Raw genomic sequence first — 23,017 nt, forward strand, 5'->3', positions numbered from 1 at the left:
TGTCTATATGTCTGTAGAGCACTGTCTATATGTCTGTAGAGCACTGTCTATACATATGTCTGTAGAGCACTGTCTATACATATGTCTGTAGAGCACTGTCTATATGTCTGTAGAGCACTGTCTCTATGTCTGTAGAGCACTGTCTCTATGTCTGTAGAGCACTGTCTATATGTCTGTAGAGCACTGTCTATACATATGTCTGTAGAGCACTGTCTCTATGGTTGTAGAGCACATTCTATATGTCTGTAGATCACTGTCTATATGTCTGTAACTAGCCATAGCACAGCCAAATAATGATAGCTGAACATACTGATCATCGTAAGGTGATACCTGTGAAAACTTAAAAACGGTTTTGTGAAATAAGGAATGTTGATGGCCCAATGCCACATTGCAAAGATGAAATCTTTTACAAAACTAACCAAAAACCACCAGACAGGTTAGCATGTGAGAGTAGATATTATTTTCTGAATTGTGTAGATTGTAACAGGAGTGGAAAGTAAAATAAAGGGCATTCTAAATAGTCCTAAGATCTAGATCAAGTTTGGCAAAGAATAGCATTTGCAATCATAAAATTTACAATAACCTACAATAATAAGAACAAAATAAATTGACTACAAACTAAATTTCAGAGGTATTAATAGGAAGCTTGACATGAGTTTTATCAGCTTTATACAGTAATAACTTTGCCATATGTAAAGTTGCATCAAAGTCAATTTAGATTTCCCACCCTTGGCCAGTCTTCACTCATTACGACAATCAAATGCTGTCAACTATACCTTTCCACAGCTTCAGCAACTCTTCACATTAGGCCTTGGACACTATTATATTGGGAGTACATTTAGTTTTCAGAACTAATTTTAGGCTATCGTAAACAAATTCTTCCAAAAAGGTGAGCATACATGTAAATAACGGGAATGATAGTATACATGGATAACACCATAAGGATTCCAGTTTGATAAGTTAATAGCCATAGCTATAACAGCTAATATCTGCGATTATCATTGACCTCGCTGAACATGTTTGTTAGTTTACTTGTTTTTTTATGATTTTCTTTAATTGGATTTTCACATCAACTACAAGTAGGCAATCTAAAAAGTGATATGTACTCCCACATTCTACTCTGTCATTTAGTTTAGCATCTATTTTCGGAAAAAACCCAAATGATTTCACTTATTTAGTTCTGTATTTCACTAAATATTAATAGTCAAGTTATCACCTGATGATGATCAACATGTTCGGTGATGACTATTTGACCAAGTCTAATAGACTAACACATATGGTGAGCAGAAATACCCAACGATTATGAATAAGTTCTCGAGGGTGATATCCTAAATTATAACATAGTACTTAGTCCATCCCTTCATGAACTTTACAGCATGCATAGGCTGCTGCTACTACATTAGCTCATTATAGATGAGTTTAAAATAAACGGGGGAGTTAAACCAAAAGATTTTCAGATTCCACAAAAACTTGAGAAGTTTCGAGTAGATTCGACCATAGTTAACTTTCATGCAATTAGCAAAGGTTCTCTCATCCATCAGATCACTCTTTCTGCTATGATACATTGGAAGTTTTAGATCCAAGATGGCAGCTATAATCGTAGTGGTAAAAAATCTCACAATCCAGGGGTTCTACGCCGCGCTGTGTATGAGACCACCTACCTTGCTAAGATTAGAATAAAGTTCAGCAACATTGTCACAGAACTTCTCTGTACCTTGGGTGAGGAGTTGATCTGGGTTGGATATCCTGTTGTCAAGGTTACTCATCTGGTAGTAGGTGTATCCCCTAGCAACCAACGGTGCCATAACAACATGAGATAGATGCTTAACAAATGAACACAAGTGGAAATGAACAAAGCAATGAAGAGGTTGCCTGCACTCAGTTGATTGGCTAGTTATATAGTTGACTCACTCAGTTGACTGGCTAGTTATATAGTTGACTCACTCAGTTGACTGGCTAGTTATATACTTGACTCACTCAGTTGATTGACTAGTTATATAGTTGACTCACTCAGTTGATTGGCTAGTTATATAGTTGACTCACTCAGTTGATTGGCTAGTTATATTATAGTTGACTCACTCAGTTGACTGGCTAGTTATATAGTTGACTCACTCAGTTGATTGGCTAGTTATATAGTTGACTGCACTCAGTTGATTGGCTAGTTATATAGTTGACTCACTCAGTTGACTGGCTAGTTATATAGTTGACTCACTCAGTTGACTGGCTAGTTATATACTTGACTCACTCAGTTGATTGACTAGTTATATAGTTGACTCACTCAGTTGATTGGCTAGTTATATAGTTGACTCACTCAGTTGATTGGCTAGTTATATTATAGTTGACTCACTCAGTTGACTGGCTAGTTATATAGTTGACTCACTCAGTTGATTGGCTAGTTATATACTTGACTCACTCAGTTGATTGACTAGTTATATAGTTGACTCACTCAGTTGATTGGCTAGTTATATAGTTGACTCACTCAGTTGATTGGCTAGTTATATTATAGTTGACTCACTCAGTTGACTGGCTAGTTATATAGTTGACTCACTCAGTTGATTGGCTAGTTATATAGTTGACTGCACTCAGTTGATTGGCTAGTTATATAGTTGACTCACTCAGTTGATTGGCTAGTTATATAGTTGACTGCACTCAGTTGATTGGCTAGTTATATAGTTGACTCACTCAGTTGATTGGCTAGTTATATAGTTGACTCACTCAGTTGATTGGCTAGTTATATTATAGTTGACTCACTCAGTTGACTGGCTAGTTATATAGTTGACTCACTCAGTTGATTGGCTAGTTATATAGTTGACTCACTCAGTTGATTGGCTAGTTATATAGTTGACTCAATCAGTTGATTGGCTAGTTATATAGTTGACTCACTCAGTTGACTGGCTAGTTATATAGTTGACTCACTCAGTTGATTGTCTAGTTATATAGTTGACTCAATCAGTTGATTCGCTAGTTATATACTTGATTCACTCAGTTGATTGGCTAGTTATAGAGTTGACTGCACTCAGTTGATTGACTAGTTATATAGTTGACTCACTCAGTTGACTGGCTAGTTATATAGTTGACTCACTCAGTTGATTGACTAGTTATAGAGTTGACTGCACTCAGTTGATTGACTAGTTATATAGTTGACTCACTCAGTTGATTGGCTAGTTATAGAGTTGACTGCACTCAGTTGATTGACTAGTTATATAATTGACTCACTCAGTTGATTGGCTAGTTATATAGTCGATTGCACTCAGTTGATTGGCTAAAGTTAAAGACCTACAGATAATCTAAAAAGGGTGGAAGCAAATATCCTTTACATGTGATGTAACATTGGCTTATTTAAATAGCCTAGATAACAAGGTAGTTTGGACATGGGCTACTTGATCAACATTACTAAATAGAAAAAAAACGGTGACAACACGCAAGAAAACCATTTTCTTCATCACAAAAAGGAGGTAACTCCATACTGACAGAAGAAACCAGAGAGAATAACTTATTGAATGCAGCAAAAACTGAGCATCAGGTATTCAACTACCAACTTGAGATATTTGTAACAGAAATGTGTTATAGACGTTAAGCGTAAGTTAAAGATATCGGATGTGAGAAGACTAGCTTCAAACACCCTTAAGATGTGATATAACACTGATTTATTAGATAGACTAGATGACAAGGTACTAGGGCTACTTGGTGTGATATAACACTGATTTATTAGATGGACTAGATGACAAGGTACTAGGGCTACTTGATGTGATATAACACTGATTTATTAGATAAACTAGATGACAAGGTACTAGGGCTACTTGATGAAAAGTACTAAATAAATAGAGGAAAACTAACAACTGGCTCTCTAACGACAGGTCAGGCTGTATGAACCTGTTACAAGTAATACGTGTAATCCAGTACCACCTGTACACGAGTCGGATCATGAGTTGGCAGTGGCTAAACCATCAACCCTCATACAAACAGGGAGGGTTGACAGGACACCCTTACAGAAACAAAAACAACATCTGTAAAGCACTGCACTATTCCAGTGATTCGCCAAGACAGCATCTAGAGGGCAAAGATAAACAAACTTGCAGAATGGAAATGCTAGCATATCTTGACCTGGTCCTGCTCACCGGATACTATTTCTTCCTACTGAGAGAGTGAATCTGGTTCAACAAAATCAACGAGAAAACGTGTGCAGTAATTTTCGGTGAACGATAATAACCGACAGCGTTTTTATGCTTCGAAGGGGTTTGGAGTTGCCCGCTTCCGATGAATTCACGCAATACCGTTACAACGATTCAGGGTTACACTATATAAGTCTTTCCAAGATTTGTGATACATCCTTCAAAACAAAACTTGTTAAAGGTTGACTTGCAACAAAATTCCTAGTACAGTCATTTGGTATCAAAAGATTCACCATGTCTTAATCTGTTGTGTTGTAGGTGCCAAATATGTGGAAATGTGATTACAAGCTCTTAAAAGCTCAAAAACGAACAGTTAATCGCCGCCATCACGAGACCGCCGTAGATTAGAATCTCTTTCCAAAACGGCTCAAATGAGACGTAGTTGTACAAGATGGCTTCTGCTTACACTTTCACGCAACCTAATTCATCAAGTATTTTCACAAATATGCTTCCAGCATTCAATAAAACCATGTCTATTGTTTTTATGCGTCTATTTCATCATCATTGTATTGCTGTTACTTTGAGCATCGATATCTCAAAACCTATCGTTAAAATTCGTTTAATTTTTTAACCTTAGCTTGAAGGAGTGCATATCATCCTCTGATAAACATTACGAGCCTGTTGGACACCTTTGATATTCGAAAAATGCTGCAGAAATTATTCGCGCTGTTTGGCCGGAAGTATGAGTCACATAATCAAATTACGACTAGACGATTAGACCAAGCCGAAACAAAACTGTAAACTAGCGAGCGTCTATATTTGGTAAGGGCTCTTCGGTAAAACCAGAAGTGTTTGTCATAAACAAGTACTACGATAAGTTTTATATTGAGCCTTTTATTGGCCTTTCAAATTAAGTGAGAACATCAGGTGACAAAACAATAACCAAATGTAATGACTACGTCAGAGAAATAAACTGATTTCAATCTAGACGGCAGCGATTAACTGTTCGTTTTTGAGCTTTTAAGAGCTTGTAATCACATTTCCACATACTGTATTTTGCACCTACAACAGAGCAGAGTAAGACATGGTGAATCTTTTGATGCCAAATAATTGAATTTTGTTGCAAGTCAACCTTTAAGGTCGACCCGCTTTCTAGTCACAATCACTTTTCAACTCATGCATAGTCAACTAGTTGTGATCCGGCATCCTGGCCTGGTTACTACAATTAATCGCGCTGCTGAAACTTTCTTACCTCCATTGGGGAGAGCTTAGCTGAGTATTGTTGATTTGGATCCATCAGCAGTGAGTATTTCGAATAGTACTCTTTCAACGAATAGTACTCTCTCAACGAATAGTACTCTCTCAAAGAATAGTACTCTCTCAACGAATAGTACTCTCTCAACGAATAGAACTCTCTCAACGAATAGTACTCTCTCAACGAATAGTACTCTCTCAACGAATAGTACTCTCTCAACGAATAGTACTCTCTCAACGAATAGTACTCTCTCAACGAATAGTACTCTTTCAACGAATAGTACTCTCTCAATGAATAGTACTCTCTCAACGAATAGTACTTTCTCAACGAATGCCTTTGAACAAACTTGGCGAAGCGAAATAGTGTCAAATGCGTTTGGATTTTGCTATTTCTCTGATTCATGGTGGAAACAACTCCAAACACAATCAGAGCATAGAAACACAATAAAAGGTGCTAACTCACTGAAGATAACTGGCATAAAGGAAATTGGTGAGTCTTGAACGAAACCGTAGCTTCAGTTCCTCCAGTCCAAACCCCCCGAGCTGATCAATCAGTGCTAGCTAAACAAGAATATAAGGCAGCGTGAGTTTTTTCAAGTTAGCGTCTTGTTACATATTCCTAACATCTTTTAAATAACTCCAGATAAATAACATACTTGCTATTATGCTTGAGGTTTAATAAACATGCATTGAGCCTTGCCCAAAAGTGTAGTCCATGTTCTACAACTGGTACTTTTAAGGGCTGGTAACAAACTAGGTATTCAATAATAATACCCAAAGCTTGAGTAGGTTACTACAGCACTATTTTAGCATTGTACAACAAACCGCAATTGTTTTTAGGGTTGTGTCATTATCCCTAGTATGCGGACAGTCACACGCGCAGAGCCTCAGGTGTAATAAGTATCTGCGTAATTATTTCAAACTATGGTAAGGCGGTTGATGGGGGCAGGTGTTGGAGTGCCAGTCAACCAAACTGAACCCCGCGGGATCAAACCCTGTATGATGCAATCTTTTTTACAGCATCCACGAGTGGCTTTGGACTGTGGTGAAGATCACAAAGTGAGACAAAAATTGACAGACAAAATGACGCATTAAAACAAGCTCACTAAAATTCAAACTATAAAATTCTCTCTTTTATTATTCAAATATTGACTATATATAATGCTTAGCAAGTCTTTTTATGAGCCTCAAGCAGTGATAACCAACTGTATCCACCAATATAAACCCTCAAGTTATACAGCCAAACCTCAACATATGAATTATCCGCCATATTATGTAAAGTTTGAGCTGATATATACAGCTGAAGTGATTTTCAACATAAAATGGTCAAAGCTTTTCCAAATATTGCAATTTTGTAAGCAGAATGGAATACACGGGCAAAATTAAGAAATGTGAACAAAAAAATTATAAAAATTTAAGTTAGGTTAATCTAGCCTACACAATGTCTAACATTGTGAAGGTTAATCTAGCCTACACAATGTCTAACTTTGTGAAGGTTAATCTAGCCTACACAATGTCTAACTTTGTGAAGGTTAATCTAGCCTACACAATGTCTAACTTTGTGAAGGTTAATCTAGCCTACACAATGTCTAACTTTGTGAAGGTTAATCTAGCCTACACAATGTCTAACTTTGTGAAGGTTAATCTAGCCTACACAATGTCTAACTTTGTGAAGGTTAATCTAGCCTACACAATGTCTAACTTTGTGAAGGTTAATCTAGCCTACACAATGTCTAACTTTGTGAAGGTTAATCTGTGTATCTGCCTCATGATTTCAACCTCCACTTTTGTATCAGCAAACCTACATCAGCTCTTGGGTATTTCTATGGTGGTTATAATGAAACCTTCTTTTTATTAATTATTACTTAAATTTTTATATGTAATCTAGCTTTCTTAATACATTTAGCTATTTAAATTTAGCTTTTCGCATTATTTTATATAATACCTTTGTTTTATTGCAGTTTAATTACCTGCAGTGTTTATTGATGAGTTATTTTAGATATTTAGATTGTGAGACAAATTACATGAATTACAGTGTATACTTGTGGGTACTCTTGCTTCAACATACAGTGATTGTAACATAAGAGGCAGATCTTCAAACCAAACAACTTTGTATGAAGCAGTTAGTCTGAACATGTTTAAAAGGGAATGTAGCATTTTAGCAACATGATAACAATATTAAAGGTTATTCAGAATGACTAAGTCATGTTTGAGCTAAAAAACATGAAAGCTCGATAATGCTTTAGCAGACACTAGCACCTTAAATGACTGTTTTTTGGGATATAGTTATCTTGCCTCTAAATGTTATAGTTCAATTATTTAACAAGTTGTCATACTGTACAACATACTGTGATGGAGTAGAAAATTAAGCAACAACACATAATTCTATCATCTGATCAGTCACTACAAATATTGCAAAAACCTTAATAATTCAATAAAAACTTATAAATGATCAAGCGCTGCTAGATGAGCCAGTGGCAGCAGCTCAGATTTTGCTGCAGACAATTGACAAGGCAGCACACTAACTAGAGGCAGCGCACTAACTAGAAACAGCACACTAACTAGAAGCAGCACACTAACTAGAGACAGCGCATTAACTAGAGGCAGCGCACTAACTAGAGGCAGCACACTAACTAGAGGCAGCGCACTAACTAGAGGCAGCGCACTAACTAGAAACAGCACACTAACTAGAAGCAGCACACTAACTAGAGACAGCGCACTAACCAGAGGCAGCGCACTAACTAGAGGCAGCACATTAACTAGAGACAGCACACTAACTAGAGGCAGCACACTAACTAGAGGCAGCACACTAACTAGAGGCAGCACACTAACGAGAGGCAGCGCACTAACTAGAGGCAGCACACTAACTAGAGGCAGCACACTAGCTAGAGGCAGCACACTAACTAGAGGCAGCGCACTAACTACAAACAGCACACTAACTAGAAGCAGCACACTAACTAGAGACAGTGCACTAACTAGAGGCAGCACACTAACTAGAGACAGTGTACTAACTAGAAACAGCACACTAACTAGAAGCAGCACACTAACTAGAGACAGCGCACTAACTAGAGGCAGCCCACTAACTAGAAGCAGCACACTAACTAGAGACACCACATTAACTAGAGACAGCGCACTAACCAGAGGCATCGCAGAAACGTAAGTGAGGAGGTACTTCAAGTATCCAATATTGTCACGCTCCAAGATGCGAGACTGAATATGAGTGGTGTTTTCTATGACCCACAATTCACTGTAAGTGCTTGCAATGACAGAAGCAGCTACCAGCAGCATGTACCCTGTCTGAAAATGAAGGTGAGATGAGACCAGAGATGAACTATCTCGTAACTACATGTACTTCAGACAATTCTAAAAACAACCAAGCTTCAACATGCAAAATTGATCAGTAATTTCTTCGTATGTAGAAACTTGTCACACAAAGGAAAAATATTCTTAAACAAATGCATTGCGTTTTTTTCAAATTTTGTTAGAGCTCAAAACTTTTAATACTATCAGATATACTTCTTTTATACATAGAAGTAAAAAAGATTTTACCAGATTTAATTCATGCTTTAAGTTGTTGCTCCATTGCCAAACCATCAAGCAATGGAAAGTGTAGTTTTTTATGGTGTAGTAGTGTCGCGCGCAAAAGTTGTTGGCAGATGTTGTTTTCATGGCTAAGCAAGGAACTTTGTAAATGCCTACATTAAGATGTATTCCGCTTCTTTTTAAAAAACAAGGAATGAGTTTGCAAAAATATGATGATTTTTTTGTATGCAGAAAATGCATCTTCTTATTAAAATTAGAACATGGCTGGCATTTCTTTAGTATTTTCAATTATATGTCAAATTTTTAAGGGTTTGCCTTGGATATCCTTATGCGTTTGCCGAGTACTGTTTTTTGCTAGTGTATATGCTGAGGGGGATGGATCACTCGCCTCACAGATCGATCAAGGGCGCAGACAACTGCCTCAAAAAAGGTGAACTGCAGGGTACACTGATTTTGGCTTTGTGAAAGCACATTGTAGCCTCAGATCAACGCAAGGTTGCGCCAATCTTAAAATTGTCTTCTGTTAATTAAAATCATTGCAGCCTTGCCAGCTCGGCACCGATGCCCTCAGGAATTTACATATATATATTAATTAATACATGTAAACCGCTGTAATTTACCCACACCGTGACTCATATATGCAGCCTTGCCAGCTCGGCACCGATGCCCTCAGGAATTTACATATATATATTAATTAATACATGTAAACCGCTGTAATTTACCCACACCGCGACTCACATATGCAAACTTGCCAAACACTCTTCCATGAAAAAATTATTCAAGATGTAAACGAACCATACAAATTTTTGCGAAGTACAATTAAATTTCTTCTATCACAGAAGAAAAGATAAAGTCCATTAATTGGAAATTTATTTTGCCATTTGGAAACTTATTGGAAATGCATTAATAATACAACATTCAGCAACTCAGGCAGCAACCGCTAGTACAGTTTGAGATGACCTAAGCACAGCCAGACCAGCAATGAAATTAGCACACCTGTAATCTATGTCAGACACCGAGCCAACATGCTATCATTGAGAGTGACTAGCTCAAGAAAAATGACAAGAGACCATAGGTACATTTCATAGAAGTACTGAGGTACTGAGGTCATTTCATACCATGATATTTCATAGAGGTACCGCTAGTCATTTCATAGAGGTACTGCTAGACATTTCATAGAGGTACTGCTAGGCATTTCATAGAGGTACTGCTAGACATTTCATAGAGGTACTGCTAGACATTTCATAGAGGTACTGCTAAACAATTCATAGAGGTACTGCTAGACATTTTATAGAGGTACTGCTAGACATTTCATAGAGGTACTACTAGACATTTCATAGAGGTACTGCTAGACCATTAGTGTATGTGGACAGCATTCCATGTTCTGGGTGTCTGTCTGTTCCATAGAACAACAAGTATCTTTATAATTACGCTTTGTAGTGCTGACAAATAGTGGATAAAGGAACGCCTTGTTTTTGAATTTATCATTTGTATAAATTATACCTTATTAAAGAAATAAGTTAGCGTTTTTTGTCTCATGGTCTAGTTTGCTTTAAACATCATTGACCAGTGATAATAAAGTTTATCTATCTACCTGCTAAAGACAACCCATTCACATGTAGTCAAGGAGCGATACGTGCCTAGCATCTACAAGTATTTCAAATACATATCATCTATTAAATATTTTAAGATGGTAACTGCGTAATGTTAACATTCTCATAGAACTAACCTAAATGTATTTAGGCTACAACTAAATTTATATTACATTAAAAAAATTACTATATTGCACAGAACAATCTTTGGCACCAAGATTAAATTGATTTTTATTCACAAAATATTAACAGGTTGTGATTCTAATTGCTTGGCTAAACCTATAGAGGGCAACTGAATGGATTTGGAGTGTCTAAAACTCTATTGAGTAGTTTAACTGAAATCTTGGCAACGCCTCCAGTAAACATTAACTGTTCTGACTTATCGATTAAAGTTAGGATACAAGTGTGTTATTTCGCTGAGTGTGCATGTCAGCTCCAACAGAATATCTTGAACAAACAGATTTTATTTAATACAAACATGCCGGCAGTCGAGTGTGTGTGAGAGGTCATCACGCGTCACTGTGTACTGATAGAGAACAGAGAATAAGTAGGTGCACAATAATGCTAGCATCATGAAAGGTGAATGATTGGCGAGTGTGGAAAAATGCCGGAGTAGCAAAACAGGGTGTCGCAAGTTTAATAACCGAAATATGTAATTTTTCCCCCAACCTCCATCCATAGCTTCAAGTGAATAAATGGACGGAGAGACAACTCTCATTATAGTAAGAGGATTGGCTATATAAGGAGAAACAACTCTCATTATAGCAAAGATGATTGGCCATTTAATTAGTCCCATTGACTTCACTAATTTATGGTTAGAGCTCACCTCTGGAGTCAGCCATCCAGGAACCAGTATTTTAGCCAAGCCAAAGAGTTTCTTTAAAAACTCTCCATCTACGCCAATGCTCCTCTCCTTGGAAGTCTGAAAGATAAGTAATAACGCCAATGATTCCAGCAATACTTGACATACTCGCTTCATGGAAAACAACATCTGCGCACATAACTTGATGACATCACAAGTGATATACACTACTCTCATGGCACCGCAGATGACTCATAAACTGTTTAAATATGTTTATAAACCAAAGTTGCTCCGTGAAACTGTCTTATGATTCTTGCATTGAACAAATTAATATCTGCTAGCAATTCAGAACAATTCCCTACTGAAAGAACACAGATTCAATTTACAACTCTACCTTGAGAATGATTACATACAATCAACTGGGTGTAATAACTGTGCTTGGAGACAATTATACCCCTATCTCATTGAGAATAATTACACTGCATAAACGTACTGATACAGATTGATGTATTTCTCGCTTCGAGATCTGGTCAATGTATATGCTCCATACGCACTTGCTACTTTGTACAATATTCCTGCTCATGATATATTGGCTAATGGAGTTAGTAATTTAAGGCAATTTTAGTGACGATTCTTTATTCTTATTCATCACAAAATGAATCATTTCAATGTCTGACTTAACATCTTTGGAAACATAAAATACCAACAGTGTACCAGTTATCAATAATGCAATACTGCCAAACATCAACACGTGTCCTTTTTCAAGGTGTGTTATATCGCGCTGTGTAATTTTTCAAACACATCAGGTCATCCATTGTAACTAAAACTTTACCCTGGGTTATCTTCCCTCTAAAGATAGTCAATACATATTTATTATATTGTAGGGTTGATAGACTAGTAGCGCCTAGTCATGTGATACACAACCTACCTTGGCCGCATTAGCTACTGTATGTTGTTGTTCGATCACCTCTGTTTTGTCTTCAGTGGATGAAGGTCTACAAAAAAGGGCATCCAAAGTGCTGTGGGAGTCTACAGTGTGGTAAATTGTTAAAATGCAAATTTAGGAGACAATTTCATACGTAAGCTCAACGGAATTATATTTTTCTAGGAAGTTGCTAGTTTTCAAAACCTATATTAATTAACGTTAACTTTTGATTCAAAAGTACAATAATATTGAAAACGTTATTGCCACTACCGAGATCAGCCAGTCACACGAACACGCTCTGCGAATATGCCACAAGCGGGACTTTGTCCACTCGAGCAGGAAAATGGGAACAGCCTAGCGCAAGCGCAGTCATAAATCATGGTAGCACTTGGCCATGAACAGAGTAGCAATGTTTGTGCTTTACACCTGTGCTATGTCTATATATATAAATCTTAGTGTTTGACTGTTTGTTGGTCTGTCATTTGTGTGTCCAGTAATAGTGATCAAGTTATAGGAATGAAAAATCTGGCTTGCACTAGAATTTAGCTCAGCAGCTCCGGATCTGCGGGCAGACGTTCCATTCACAATGCCATACTTGCCATACAATGGCACAATTGTGCACATAGTCATTACGCTTGCCAATCTTCAATGGCGATTGGTTACGATATTTAGGGAAAGGAGGGAGAGGTTGAGCCGCATTTTCTATTTTTTAAGTCAATTTTTAAACTATCAAAACTATTCTCACAAAAATTTGAGATTAATGTGCTCCACAATGTTTAGCAACAATGCACCAAGGGAAAAACCTGTAAAATAATGCTTTTGGTTTTTACAATGATTTTAGTAAGGGTCTTCCCCTGGCTCTACCTACCCTAAGTGCGGGGCAGTTAGAGCAATTCAATAATTTGTTTTGAGGCAGGTCAAGCCACTCACATAAATATAACCAAGCAGCTGCCAACTTCAAATGATCACGGAGAAGAACCTTATGCTGTCAATGCAGCGAAGTTGCTTATTATGAACACATTATTGTGGTATATATTTTTAAAATATTAATTAAACAAATTCTTTTTACACGATTAAAATAAAAAAATTGTGTGTTAGAATTAAACTAAGATAATGCTATGTAATCACTTGACAAATGTTTGTTTGTTACTTTGCAATCAGTCATTTATTGAACATTGAAGCCACTAATATCTCCTGAAAACATAATCTTGCTCAGTGATCAACTGGTTTGACCAACACCAATAGGAGTACCCAAATCCATAACAATTTCCTCTATTGTAAAGTTCCCATCCATGTCCTGTTTCTCAGGGTAGATAAATGAGGCCGCAGTACCACTAGCTTTACGCTTAAAGTTTGTCTTGAACAGGTTGTTTTCTACACTAATAATAGCTCCGTCATAGTAGGTTTGAGTTTTTCTTTGAGTGGAATATTTCACTAGTATATGACTGTTTATAGTTAGTGTTTCCTTTGATGGTGGTGTAGGTATATCATGAGCTGGCTCTTCATCAATGCTATCACTGTCTATATCCAACATTTCTTTTGCTAGTTCTTCTGATGTGTATTGATGCCATTGTTCTGTGATCTTGCCTCTGGTAGAATTTTGTCTCTTCCTAGTTTTCTGTTTATTAAGCCTACGTCTAGCACACCTACGTCTAGCTGTCAGTCAGTAATAACCTGGTATTTTTTCTTTTACATCTAGATGGGTTTCCGAGTCCTGCGGTAGGCAGAGGCATCATTTAGTGTAATGTGACTTTTTTCTTAGAACCTGAAGCCTGAATAGGAGTGTATGGTTGAGCGGAAGTAGTTTGTAGCATATCATTATTAGTAACAGTAGAAGAGGTTGCATGATGATTATCATCACTTCCAGTAGCAGATGTCTCAGGATGTTCTTCATCATTTGCAGTAGCAAGGGTTGCAGGCTGTATATCTTCATCAGTAACAAAGTTTGGAAGTGGTCGGTCTGTCACATTGGCTGCCATGAACTCGTGATCACCAAATATTTGAGTATTTAAAAGAAAAAGGCCAGTACATGAAAACCCTGATAAAACATCAGCTAGGATCATACTCAAGTTGAATGCTGTAGCAGTCATAGACCTATGTCATAGACTGGTCTAGCAGGATTAGAGCGCATCCAGTTATCACAAGCCTTATTGAAATAGGATTTCAAAGGACCAAAGACTGCTCGATCAACATGCTGCTTGTGAGAGATGCGTGAAGATAGAGTGAGAAGCTTGATATTTTATCGCTAGCATAGCTCAACTACTTCTAATGACACATGGGAATTATGGTTATCCAAAATTGGCAGAACTGGCTCATCTGGTGAACAATGAGAGCATTTGATGAAAAAAGGCGTGTGATCGGCTACAAATATCTCTGATGTCATGTAGCCTGACTTAGTAGCAACCATTGAACTTAAAACCCCTGGAATGGCAAAAGGTCATTCGCGAGTACGGAAATCCGGTCGACGCCATTATCAGTTAATGTTCAAGTTAATTTCATTGTGTTCAGTGTGAGAAAGAAATCTAATTTCAGATTTAACAGCTATGGAAGGTCACGAATACACCGCTCAATCACAGGAACAGACTACTGAGATTGCTACTAATAATCTATGTGCGAGAGATAAGGGTGTAGGTGCACAGTGCTATTGCTATTCCATGAACTGCAAAAACCGCAAGAATGGACTTTTAAAGGAAAAGGCATGACATTTCACAAGTGAGTCACTTCTACTACTAGTTCTGTTACTATTGCTCAAGTCTACGACTACTAATAGTTGTGCTACTACTAGTTAGTACTGCCACTAGTTAGTTCTACTACACTAGTCACTGGGTGAGTGAGAGTCGATCAGTGTCACTACTGAGTGTACGAGTTTGACTGTATTTTGTCGGTGATTAGATAAATTTATAAGCTAGTGAGTGAAATGTTCTTCCTTCAGAACGAAGGTTTTTTATTATTTAAATTTTGAATTTTTTCTATATTAATATTTTGGAACTACAACCCATTAGGTTATTTCTAAATATTTATATTTGAAGGAAGTGTTTGTCATGCTTATAATATTATTTATTGTTGTACCTGGATCTAGCTAGCAGTAAGGAGATAAGAGTAATAATACTATTGTAATTACTACTGCTGCTAACTAACTACTACAGTTTCATTATAATTTTTAGATTTCCAAACAAAGCAACTGAGAACTCTCGTTATTTACAATGGTATCGCAACCGCAGAAGAGTGAATAAGCCTGATCCTTGAGCACTTATCTGCAACGAACATTTCAATGATCCATGTTTTAACAGCAGGTTAAAACGTTCGACTGAAGCCATTTAAAGGTAATATTTTTCAATGTTGAATGATACTTTTCAATAATTAAATTTAAAACCATATTGTCAAGCACAGTGCTGCAAGGTTGCTCAACTTAAAGTAGCTATATCTAAAAAAAATTTAGAAGCCTCAAACAGCACCCAAAACAGTGACAGCTGCCACAGCAAGTGCCTATGAATATGTCTGCAGCTTAGCAGTTGTGTGATCTGTTCTCTGTGATTCTTCATCTTTGTTTCTGGGATTTAATGTCCAACGCATAAATTATGCTGTCCTTTTTATCAAATGTTAACTGTGTAAATGTTTTTTTTCATTTCCTAGTTGTTGTAATAAAACTACATAATACTCCTGCAAATCATAAATTCCAAATTGATAGCAATAACTTGCAATTTAGAACACAAAACATCTTTTTGGAACAAAAAAAATCAAAAAAATCGATTTAAATAAAAAAAAATCAAATAAAACAATAGAAATCGATTTTTTTGATTTAAAAAAAATCATCGATTTTCAACAACCCTGCCTACAACACAACAGGGTAAAACATGGTGAATCTTTGCATATCAAATAACGGTGATGTGAATTTTGTTGCAAGTCAACCATTAAGCTTTATGCCTAAGATGGGTGTGAATGACTTCCAGTGAAAATTGCTACATTTTCATTTTACATAGCGATATGGTAGCATTTTGAGCGGTTTTATTTTCATTTATTTTATTACTTGTATGGTTGTTTATTAAGGGTACTATGTTTATGTGAATAAGATATTCATTTTTGTTGATTTTATGTAATTGTTATAATTGATGCTTTTGTTTAGGGGGTTGGAATAATAATCCTACTGTTACTCAGTTTAAGGCTACCTTCGCAAACTTATCATCAAATGTGGTGCAGAATCAGATGCTAGTAAGACAGGTAATGTTACTGCTCAAAACGAGATTCTCATCATACTGGCTACTCCAGAAGTTGATCAGTTTGTGGAACTCAATGATTTCAGATGCCAAATTTCTGTTATAGGTAACAGTATAGTCTATATAGCTGGCTACATTGTGCAAAAGCTAACTAAAGTGCTGTCGTGACATTGGCCGTCAGTTGCTGGTTACCACTAAGTCAAATATCCAGTACCGACATCTCTATACTCTACTCAAGCTACAAAACAATGGAGGATTGGTGCGTCCATCAGACGATGTCATCAGGATCCTGCTAGTTGCAGATTAATACTTTCGTATTCATACAAAGCCAGATCCACTCCATTGTGTGGTGTATTTTATTAGTAGTGTAAGGTCTAGTGATGTGTTATGCTTTGGGAAACACCTTACGGATACGGCAGATGGCATATCCAACCACTGCGTCATTGATGAAAAACTTTATTCAGTCGTTTTATGATCTCCGACAGCATCATTATGCTAAAATCCTGCACTCAAACTGCAAGGTGCATCTTTGTGGCATACAATACTAAAGTAGTACTTTTTAAAGGCCAGTAACAATATAATCACTGTAATATTCATCTGCAGCTGTTGTTGTGCTGTTATTCCTAATCTAATTTAGTTCTAAGAAACTGATGCACCTTGGCTCAATATCCACTTCTATACAAATCTCCTTTTACAGTTTCTGTAACGTGTATGTATAAGTTTAATCATCTGATTACACTAATTCTTGCATTTCCTTGTTTGCATTATTTTGATTGTTCTCTATTACAACGGTTTTTAATTTCCGTTTAGTTGTTGCAGTAGTTCATTCCATCTTTTACAGATACTGTATTATACATATCATACATTCATAAGCTATTATCACTTAACTCTTGAAAACAGTTTCTGTTTTGACAGCATACCTATGTGTTGTTTTTATCGAAATACTTCATGTGCTAAGTTTTTCCATATGCATTTATGCATATGTAATATAAATTTTAATATAATGGAACAGTTGTTATTTGCCTGAATATATCATTTGCTGGGTTTATGCATTTGTAATACAACAGTTTGTATGAGTAACATGGTCCACGAAAATCTATTATACATCTACTTATCATTTGATATATCCTTCTCCATATGTTATAAATAGGTTTTCTTCTATCAGGGCACTCTAAACGCTGTGTAGGAGTAGCTTTCATTAACACCCAGCTGGAGAATAACTATTCAACATGTACATTTCTGTCATTTTTCACCGTTTGTTTACAAACGGTACTAGCATTCGATTAGCTCTCTAATATGGCGCATACGTTTACGTATTATTATCAACGTAAAAGTCACGTGATTGCCATTCCAGGGGTTTTAAGTTCAATGGTAGCAACTCCGTGTGCATCTGGCGAAGTGCCAATCATGAAAACCTCTCTCAAGAAGACACGTGGTAATATGAAGAAAGGCTTGAACTTCACCTTGAACTTATTTACTAAAAGAAGAATACCTGCCCAGACTTTTCCAAAATACTATAAATATATATATAGATACAGCATAAATTTAATTAAACTTATAGCACACACAGAAATAAACAAACACCTTCATTTAAAAGTTGAATGGTAAATAAATGTTAATTTTTTATGGAAAAACCTTTTTATTACCTGTGAAAGGCCATACATTCACCTAGTTATAATATATTTGTATGCAAATACGTGTATATGATAATATATGATTGCTATGACCACTTACTATTGCAAGCATTTCTAGAGTTGCTGGCAATAAGTAAAATGCCTACATTTCCTCCCGACTGGGCCAAGTCATAGACTGGCAGGTTCCTTTACAATATTTCAAGTTATTCATTTCATTTGATTGACTAACTGTTGCCCTTTTTGATGATTTTTGTATGGCATAACTTGAAAAACATCTTTTGAAATAAAATTATTGTTAATATAGTAATAACAAAGAAGTAACTAAATATAATTCAGTGCATGTTTATTAGACTATAATAAAACCGAAAATTTTAGCTGATTGGCTCTTTTCCAACATAAAATTCAAAATCTCACTCGCATTTTTTAAAAACTTGAGCCACTTTGAGATCAGAATTCACCATACATGTATGCCTTTCATTCAAAACTTAGCATTTATTGCTTTATTTGAAGAAATGTTATGTAAACATATTTGGACCAGCCTAACAGTAAAGAACTGGCATTGTTAACTAACCACACCAGCTCCTGCAGTAAAACTAATCCAAAGCGAACATGTGATAAGGAAGTATTCATAGCACACTCAACCTCATAAGATGAACTAGAGGACAGCTCTTATCTATCTGTGTACAAAATTAGGCACACAAACCAGAACAAGCAAGTAAAAAGAGCACTATACAGTAAATGCACACATCAGGGGGGACAACTCAACAGAGAAACAATAGATAACAAATAATGTAATAAAAACAGAATTTTCTGTGATTTGCAATCATTGCTGACTAAATCTATTATCGACGTTATCAGCTGAATTTTCGCGAAGTCTAAAATTGTTAAACCACTGCAAGTTCAAATGCCCTGCGAATCAATTTCTTATCCCGACATTTACCTGTGGCTTCGAAAAGACGCACGGACATTGCACTTAGTAGAGTGAAAATTAGTGGTTATAATGAGACAACTCTATGAACAAGGGTTACTTTGTTTACATCAAGAAGCTGAGTAATGTCCTATCAAAATGTCTACTACGATTGCTTTTTAAATGCGGGTCATGGAAAACAGAGAAAAATTTGCTATTACTTTAAGACCAGAATAGTGCCTTACCTAACTACCTACTCGCTGCCAAACATAAAATTATGTACATAGGAATAAATTGGACTTGCCAGGACTCCTTAGGCTGCCTGAGGACCACAAGTACAGTCGTCACAACATGTGAAGTTAATCCATTATTAGAAGTTCTTTACATCACAACCACTGTTAAGTGGACCAGATATTTGAAAAACACTGCGTTTTCCTATGGGTTAATGTGCATATATTACTATGATAGAAACTGACTGTAAAACAGTACTATATTGCAGTGGCGGCCAGCAAAGCATTAACACCAAGCGTTTTCACTGGAAGGTCCCAAAGTAGTCGCAAGCATTATAATCCGAGCGATTGCATAGTAGCCAGCTCAGCTAACAGGATCAAGTCGGCCCGGCCAGAGCTGTTCCAGTTGTTTATGGACGAAAGAGTCAGCTCAGCTACCACAGCTATACTTGGCTCGGCTAAACCAGCTACATTTTGGTTTAGATAAGAGAGCTGAGACACATATACAAGGCGTACCGAGTTACATCACAAAAGAAGATGATGGGAAACAATATAAGCAGGAGACGAAGCCTATCGTGAGAAGGAGCATATATAAAGCCCAGTCTGATATTGTTAGGGGAGAGACGTACTGCACACGTTGCTCTCTGCATGCATGCTCATTTGTTTATGGCATTGACATACATGTTTGTTTATTTATATATATTATTCAAATGTATATATATTGGTGGCTAAAACTTGAGGTGCCTACTGTTTGACTGTCTTGCGGAGATTAGAGGAATGGGCAGTTCCCTTTACAATAAGTAAATTAAATCCATCAGATGATAACAATGAATAAATAGGTGTTTTCATAGTGACGGACATGTCCAAACATGATAAGAAATGGGTGAGTTTGGCAATACATAGGTTCAGAAAACACCGAAGATACATTTCACCTTACACTTAGTTAAATCTATACTCGGCTTAGTAGATCTGAGAAGAAAAAACGTGAAGTGTTTTTAAGACTTCTTCATATTCTTCACCGTTTGAAATGTTAGCTTATTAAAGTCAAATTCATCGAGTAGCTCTGGCCATACTTTCGTCTATCACTCCAATCACTACCACACTGATAATCACCGAGTACGTAATGATAAAAGACCCATCTGGGCAAATAGATTAAAATGTAGAATTAGGGCATTAGAGCAATATCTTTATTAAGTAACATGAGTAGATTACTCTTAGATTGGGTTTCACCCTTTCTTCCTATTTTTTTTATTGTGATTTTAAAATTTGGTTGGGGTAATGTTGTTATTAAATTGGGGTAGAGATTAGGCGGGGACAAGAACTTTCAATAAATATTGAAAGTTCTTGAAGGAGTTGCAAAAAAAGGTTAGCTGTTAAGGGTTCGCACAAAAAAGGAGTGTTTTTAGCATTGGTGTTGATTGCACCTTTAGTGCTTTTGTGGCGTGTATTGTGTAAGTGAGCATTTGAGAAAAAATGGGTGGGTATTGCAAATTCTCCATTTATTATTTTGTTTTTTAGATTTTGGTCGATCGTCCTCCGACGCTCTGCAAGAGTGGCCCATGACCACTCAGACATGAGGTCAGAAATCCTCTCATTTTTTTCAAGTTTAAACACTCACCTAAAAGCTTTTCTGTTTACAGACTCAAGGGAGTCTATGTGCTTGGATAAAAATGGAGACCAGACAGTTGATGAATATTCAAGAACTGGGCGGCAGATGCTTTTAAAAGAAAGGGTTTTTGTTTTGGGTGAGCAACTTCTGAGGGACCTCATGAGCATGTATAGTGTGGATAAAGATTTGGTTATAGCCTTTTCTATGTGATGTTTAAAGTTGAGTTTATTGTCTATAATGACTCCGAGGTATTTAAAGTGATTGACATAAGTTAGTTGTTGGCCTTTCATAAAATATTTGTGAAAAAGGGGATCTCATGACACCTAAAAAAAGAAGTTGTCTCACATTTTGGGATGTTAAACTTCATCTGCCATTCATCAGCCCAGTCTATGAGCAAGTCAAGATCGGCTTGAAGATTTGCAGTCGCTAGCTGACTCAATCTGAGAATATAAGAGAGCATCATCAGCAAAAAGTCTGAGTCTAGAGGTCTTGATAGACGCTGGCATATCATGTATAAAAATCAAAAAAAAGAGGGGGCCTAAAACAGATCCCTAGGGCACACCAGAGGAAACTGGACATGGTTTGGAGTATGCTTCACTTATAAAAATGGTCTGAGTGTGACCCTTCAACCAATCCTCGACCCAGGCGATAATTGTTCTGTCTAGATTAGTTTGGGTAAGTTTGAATAAAAGTTTGCTGTGGGACACTTTGTCAAATGCCTTAAAAAAATCAAGGATAATGGCATCAGTTTGGATTCCAGTATCAAATGATGCAATGAGTTCATGAGTTGTGAAGATTAGCTGACTTTCGCAGCTTTTCGAGCAAAAACCATGTTGGCAGTCATGGAAAAAATCAATGGAGTCTAAAAAGTTGCGGATGGAGTGTGCGACTACGTGTTCTGTGGTTTTTGACAGACACATGTCAGAGAGATTGGACGATAGTTAGTTGGCAGGAGCCTGCTACCTTTATGTTTAAAAGTGGGTATATTGAGATACAACCTACAGCTGACTAACTAATTAGGAGTTACCCTCTCCATATAGTCAACTCCATATCCATATCGTTACGCTTATACGCTTATCTACATTAGCCAATCACATTATTATATTAATTAGCTGCTGACTTAACGCTCTCTTCCTGTTATGTTGCAAAGCTGATAGTTGTAGAAATAAATACACGTTATGCTAATCTCAATGTTACATCACTGTCTCACTGATTCTTATCATATCTACTCAGAATGAGTACTCAAACCAGAAAAATCACTCACTCAACAGGGTATGACAGTAGCCGTTTTCCAATTCTTAGGGACAGTATGGTTGGATAAAGAGTATTGCATTATCTTGGTAAAAGTGGGTGCAATATAGGAGGCTAAGTGTTTCAGCAACGAAGTGCTCGGTTCATCTGGGCCAGCAGCCTTAGAAGGGTTAAGTTGTTTTAAGAGTTTTAAGACAGGGTAAGGCAAAAGCGTACATTAAATGTGACCGGATGCACGCCATATGAAATATGTGCGAGAACCCTAATCACTTGACCTAACAGGCGTTCATTAGTCTCGATATTGTATCATAAACAAAAATTGTTCTCAAACAATGCATTCGTGCGATAAGATAAGATAAAACAGTACATGTATACGAGTCGTCTGGTGACCGAAGGACCGCTTAAACCGATTTCTATAACGAAAACCACGCCCCTTTCCAAATTATACATAGTCCCTTTCGCGTTGCAAATATTTATTATTAAATACATACCTTGAAGTAGAAGGTTTACAATTTAACTTTCGAAAACCATTATAGCAAACAGCAATAGCACCAATCGAAACAAAAACGGTGACTTTACTCGATAAAATATGCCTGTAAAGAGCGGACGCTTTAGTTACTTCCCATAACTTGCTGTGCGCAGCCATTTTTCTTTCGTGACCTGGCTGGCTATCACGAAAATGACGGACAATTATTCAAAAGAGGCGATATCGATGTAGCCCCTTGACACACCACATTTCGACGACTGTAAGTATACTGTATTTGGAATTACGTAACGGGCTCTAGCGAATCGTAGTGAATCGTTTCTCCGTTCTCTGCAGCAACAGTATATCAAGCTATAAATTACAGACTGAATAATCTTGCAGTTTTGCTATGTAGTGCGAAAAAGGTTGAAAGCCTTGTTGTTTGAATCGAATTTTCGAAGATAGATTCAGTAATAAATAC

The 23,017-nt window shown here is 36.8% G+C and overlaps 1 protein-coding gene and 1 long non-coding RNA gene across 3 annotated transcripts in view; one reads left to right on the top strand and one right to left on the bottom strand.

Moving 5' to 3' along the window:
• LOC137391812 (ATP-binding cassette sub-family D member 3-like) overlaps positions 1 to 22,756 on the bottom strand; it is a 31,256-nt gene extending 8,500 nt beyond the window's left edge. Inside the window, exons 1-6 of the mRNA XM_068078346.1 lie at positions 22,565 to 22,756; positions 12,232 to 12,298; positions 11,328 to 11,423; positions 8,505 to 8,663; positions 5,830 to 5,927; positions 1,662 to 1,785 (exon numbers count right to left, since the gene is read on the bottom strand). Coding sequence (XP_067934447.1) covers positions 1,662 to 1,785; positions 5,830 to 5,927; positions 8,505 to 8,663; positions 11,328 to 11,423; positions 12,232 to 12,298; positions 22,565 to 22,719 — 699 coding nt within the window. The 5' untranslated portion in view covers positions 22,720 to 22,756. The remainder of the gene's footprint in view (positions 1 to 1,661; positions 1,786 to 5,829; positions 5,928 to 8,504; positions 8,664 to 11,327; positions 11,424 to 12,231; positions 12,299 to 22,564) is intronic.
• Positions 14,815 to 17,215, top strand: LOC137391655 (uncharacterized). Of its 2 annotated transcripts, XR_010978149.1 has the most exons (4): positions 14,815 to 14,940; positions 15,393 to 15,551; positions 16,352 to 16,446; positions 16,549 to 17,215. It is a non-coding gene; the product is annotated as an uncharacterized lncRNA (long non-coding RNA). The 2 variants fall into 2 exon arrangements; XR_010978148.1 differs by lacking the exon at positions 16,352 to 16,446.
• Positions 22,757 to 23,017: the final 261 nt, after the last annotated feature.

Source organism: Watersipora subatra, chromosome 3 (genome assembly GCF_963576615.1).
Source record: "Watersipora subatra chromosome 3, tzWatSuba1.1, whole genome shotgun sequence".
NCBI classification, from domain to species: Eukaryota; Metazoa; Bryozoa; class Gymnolaemata; order Cheilostomatida; family Watersiporidae; genus Watersipora; species Watersipora subatra.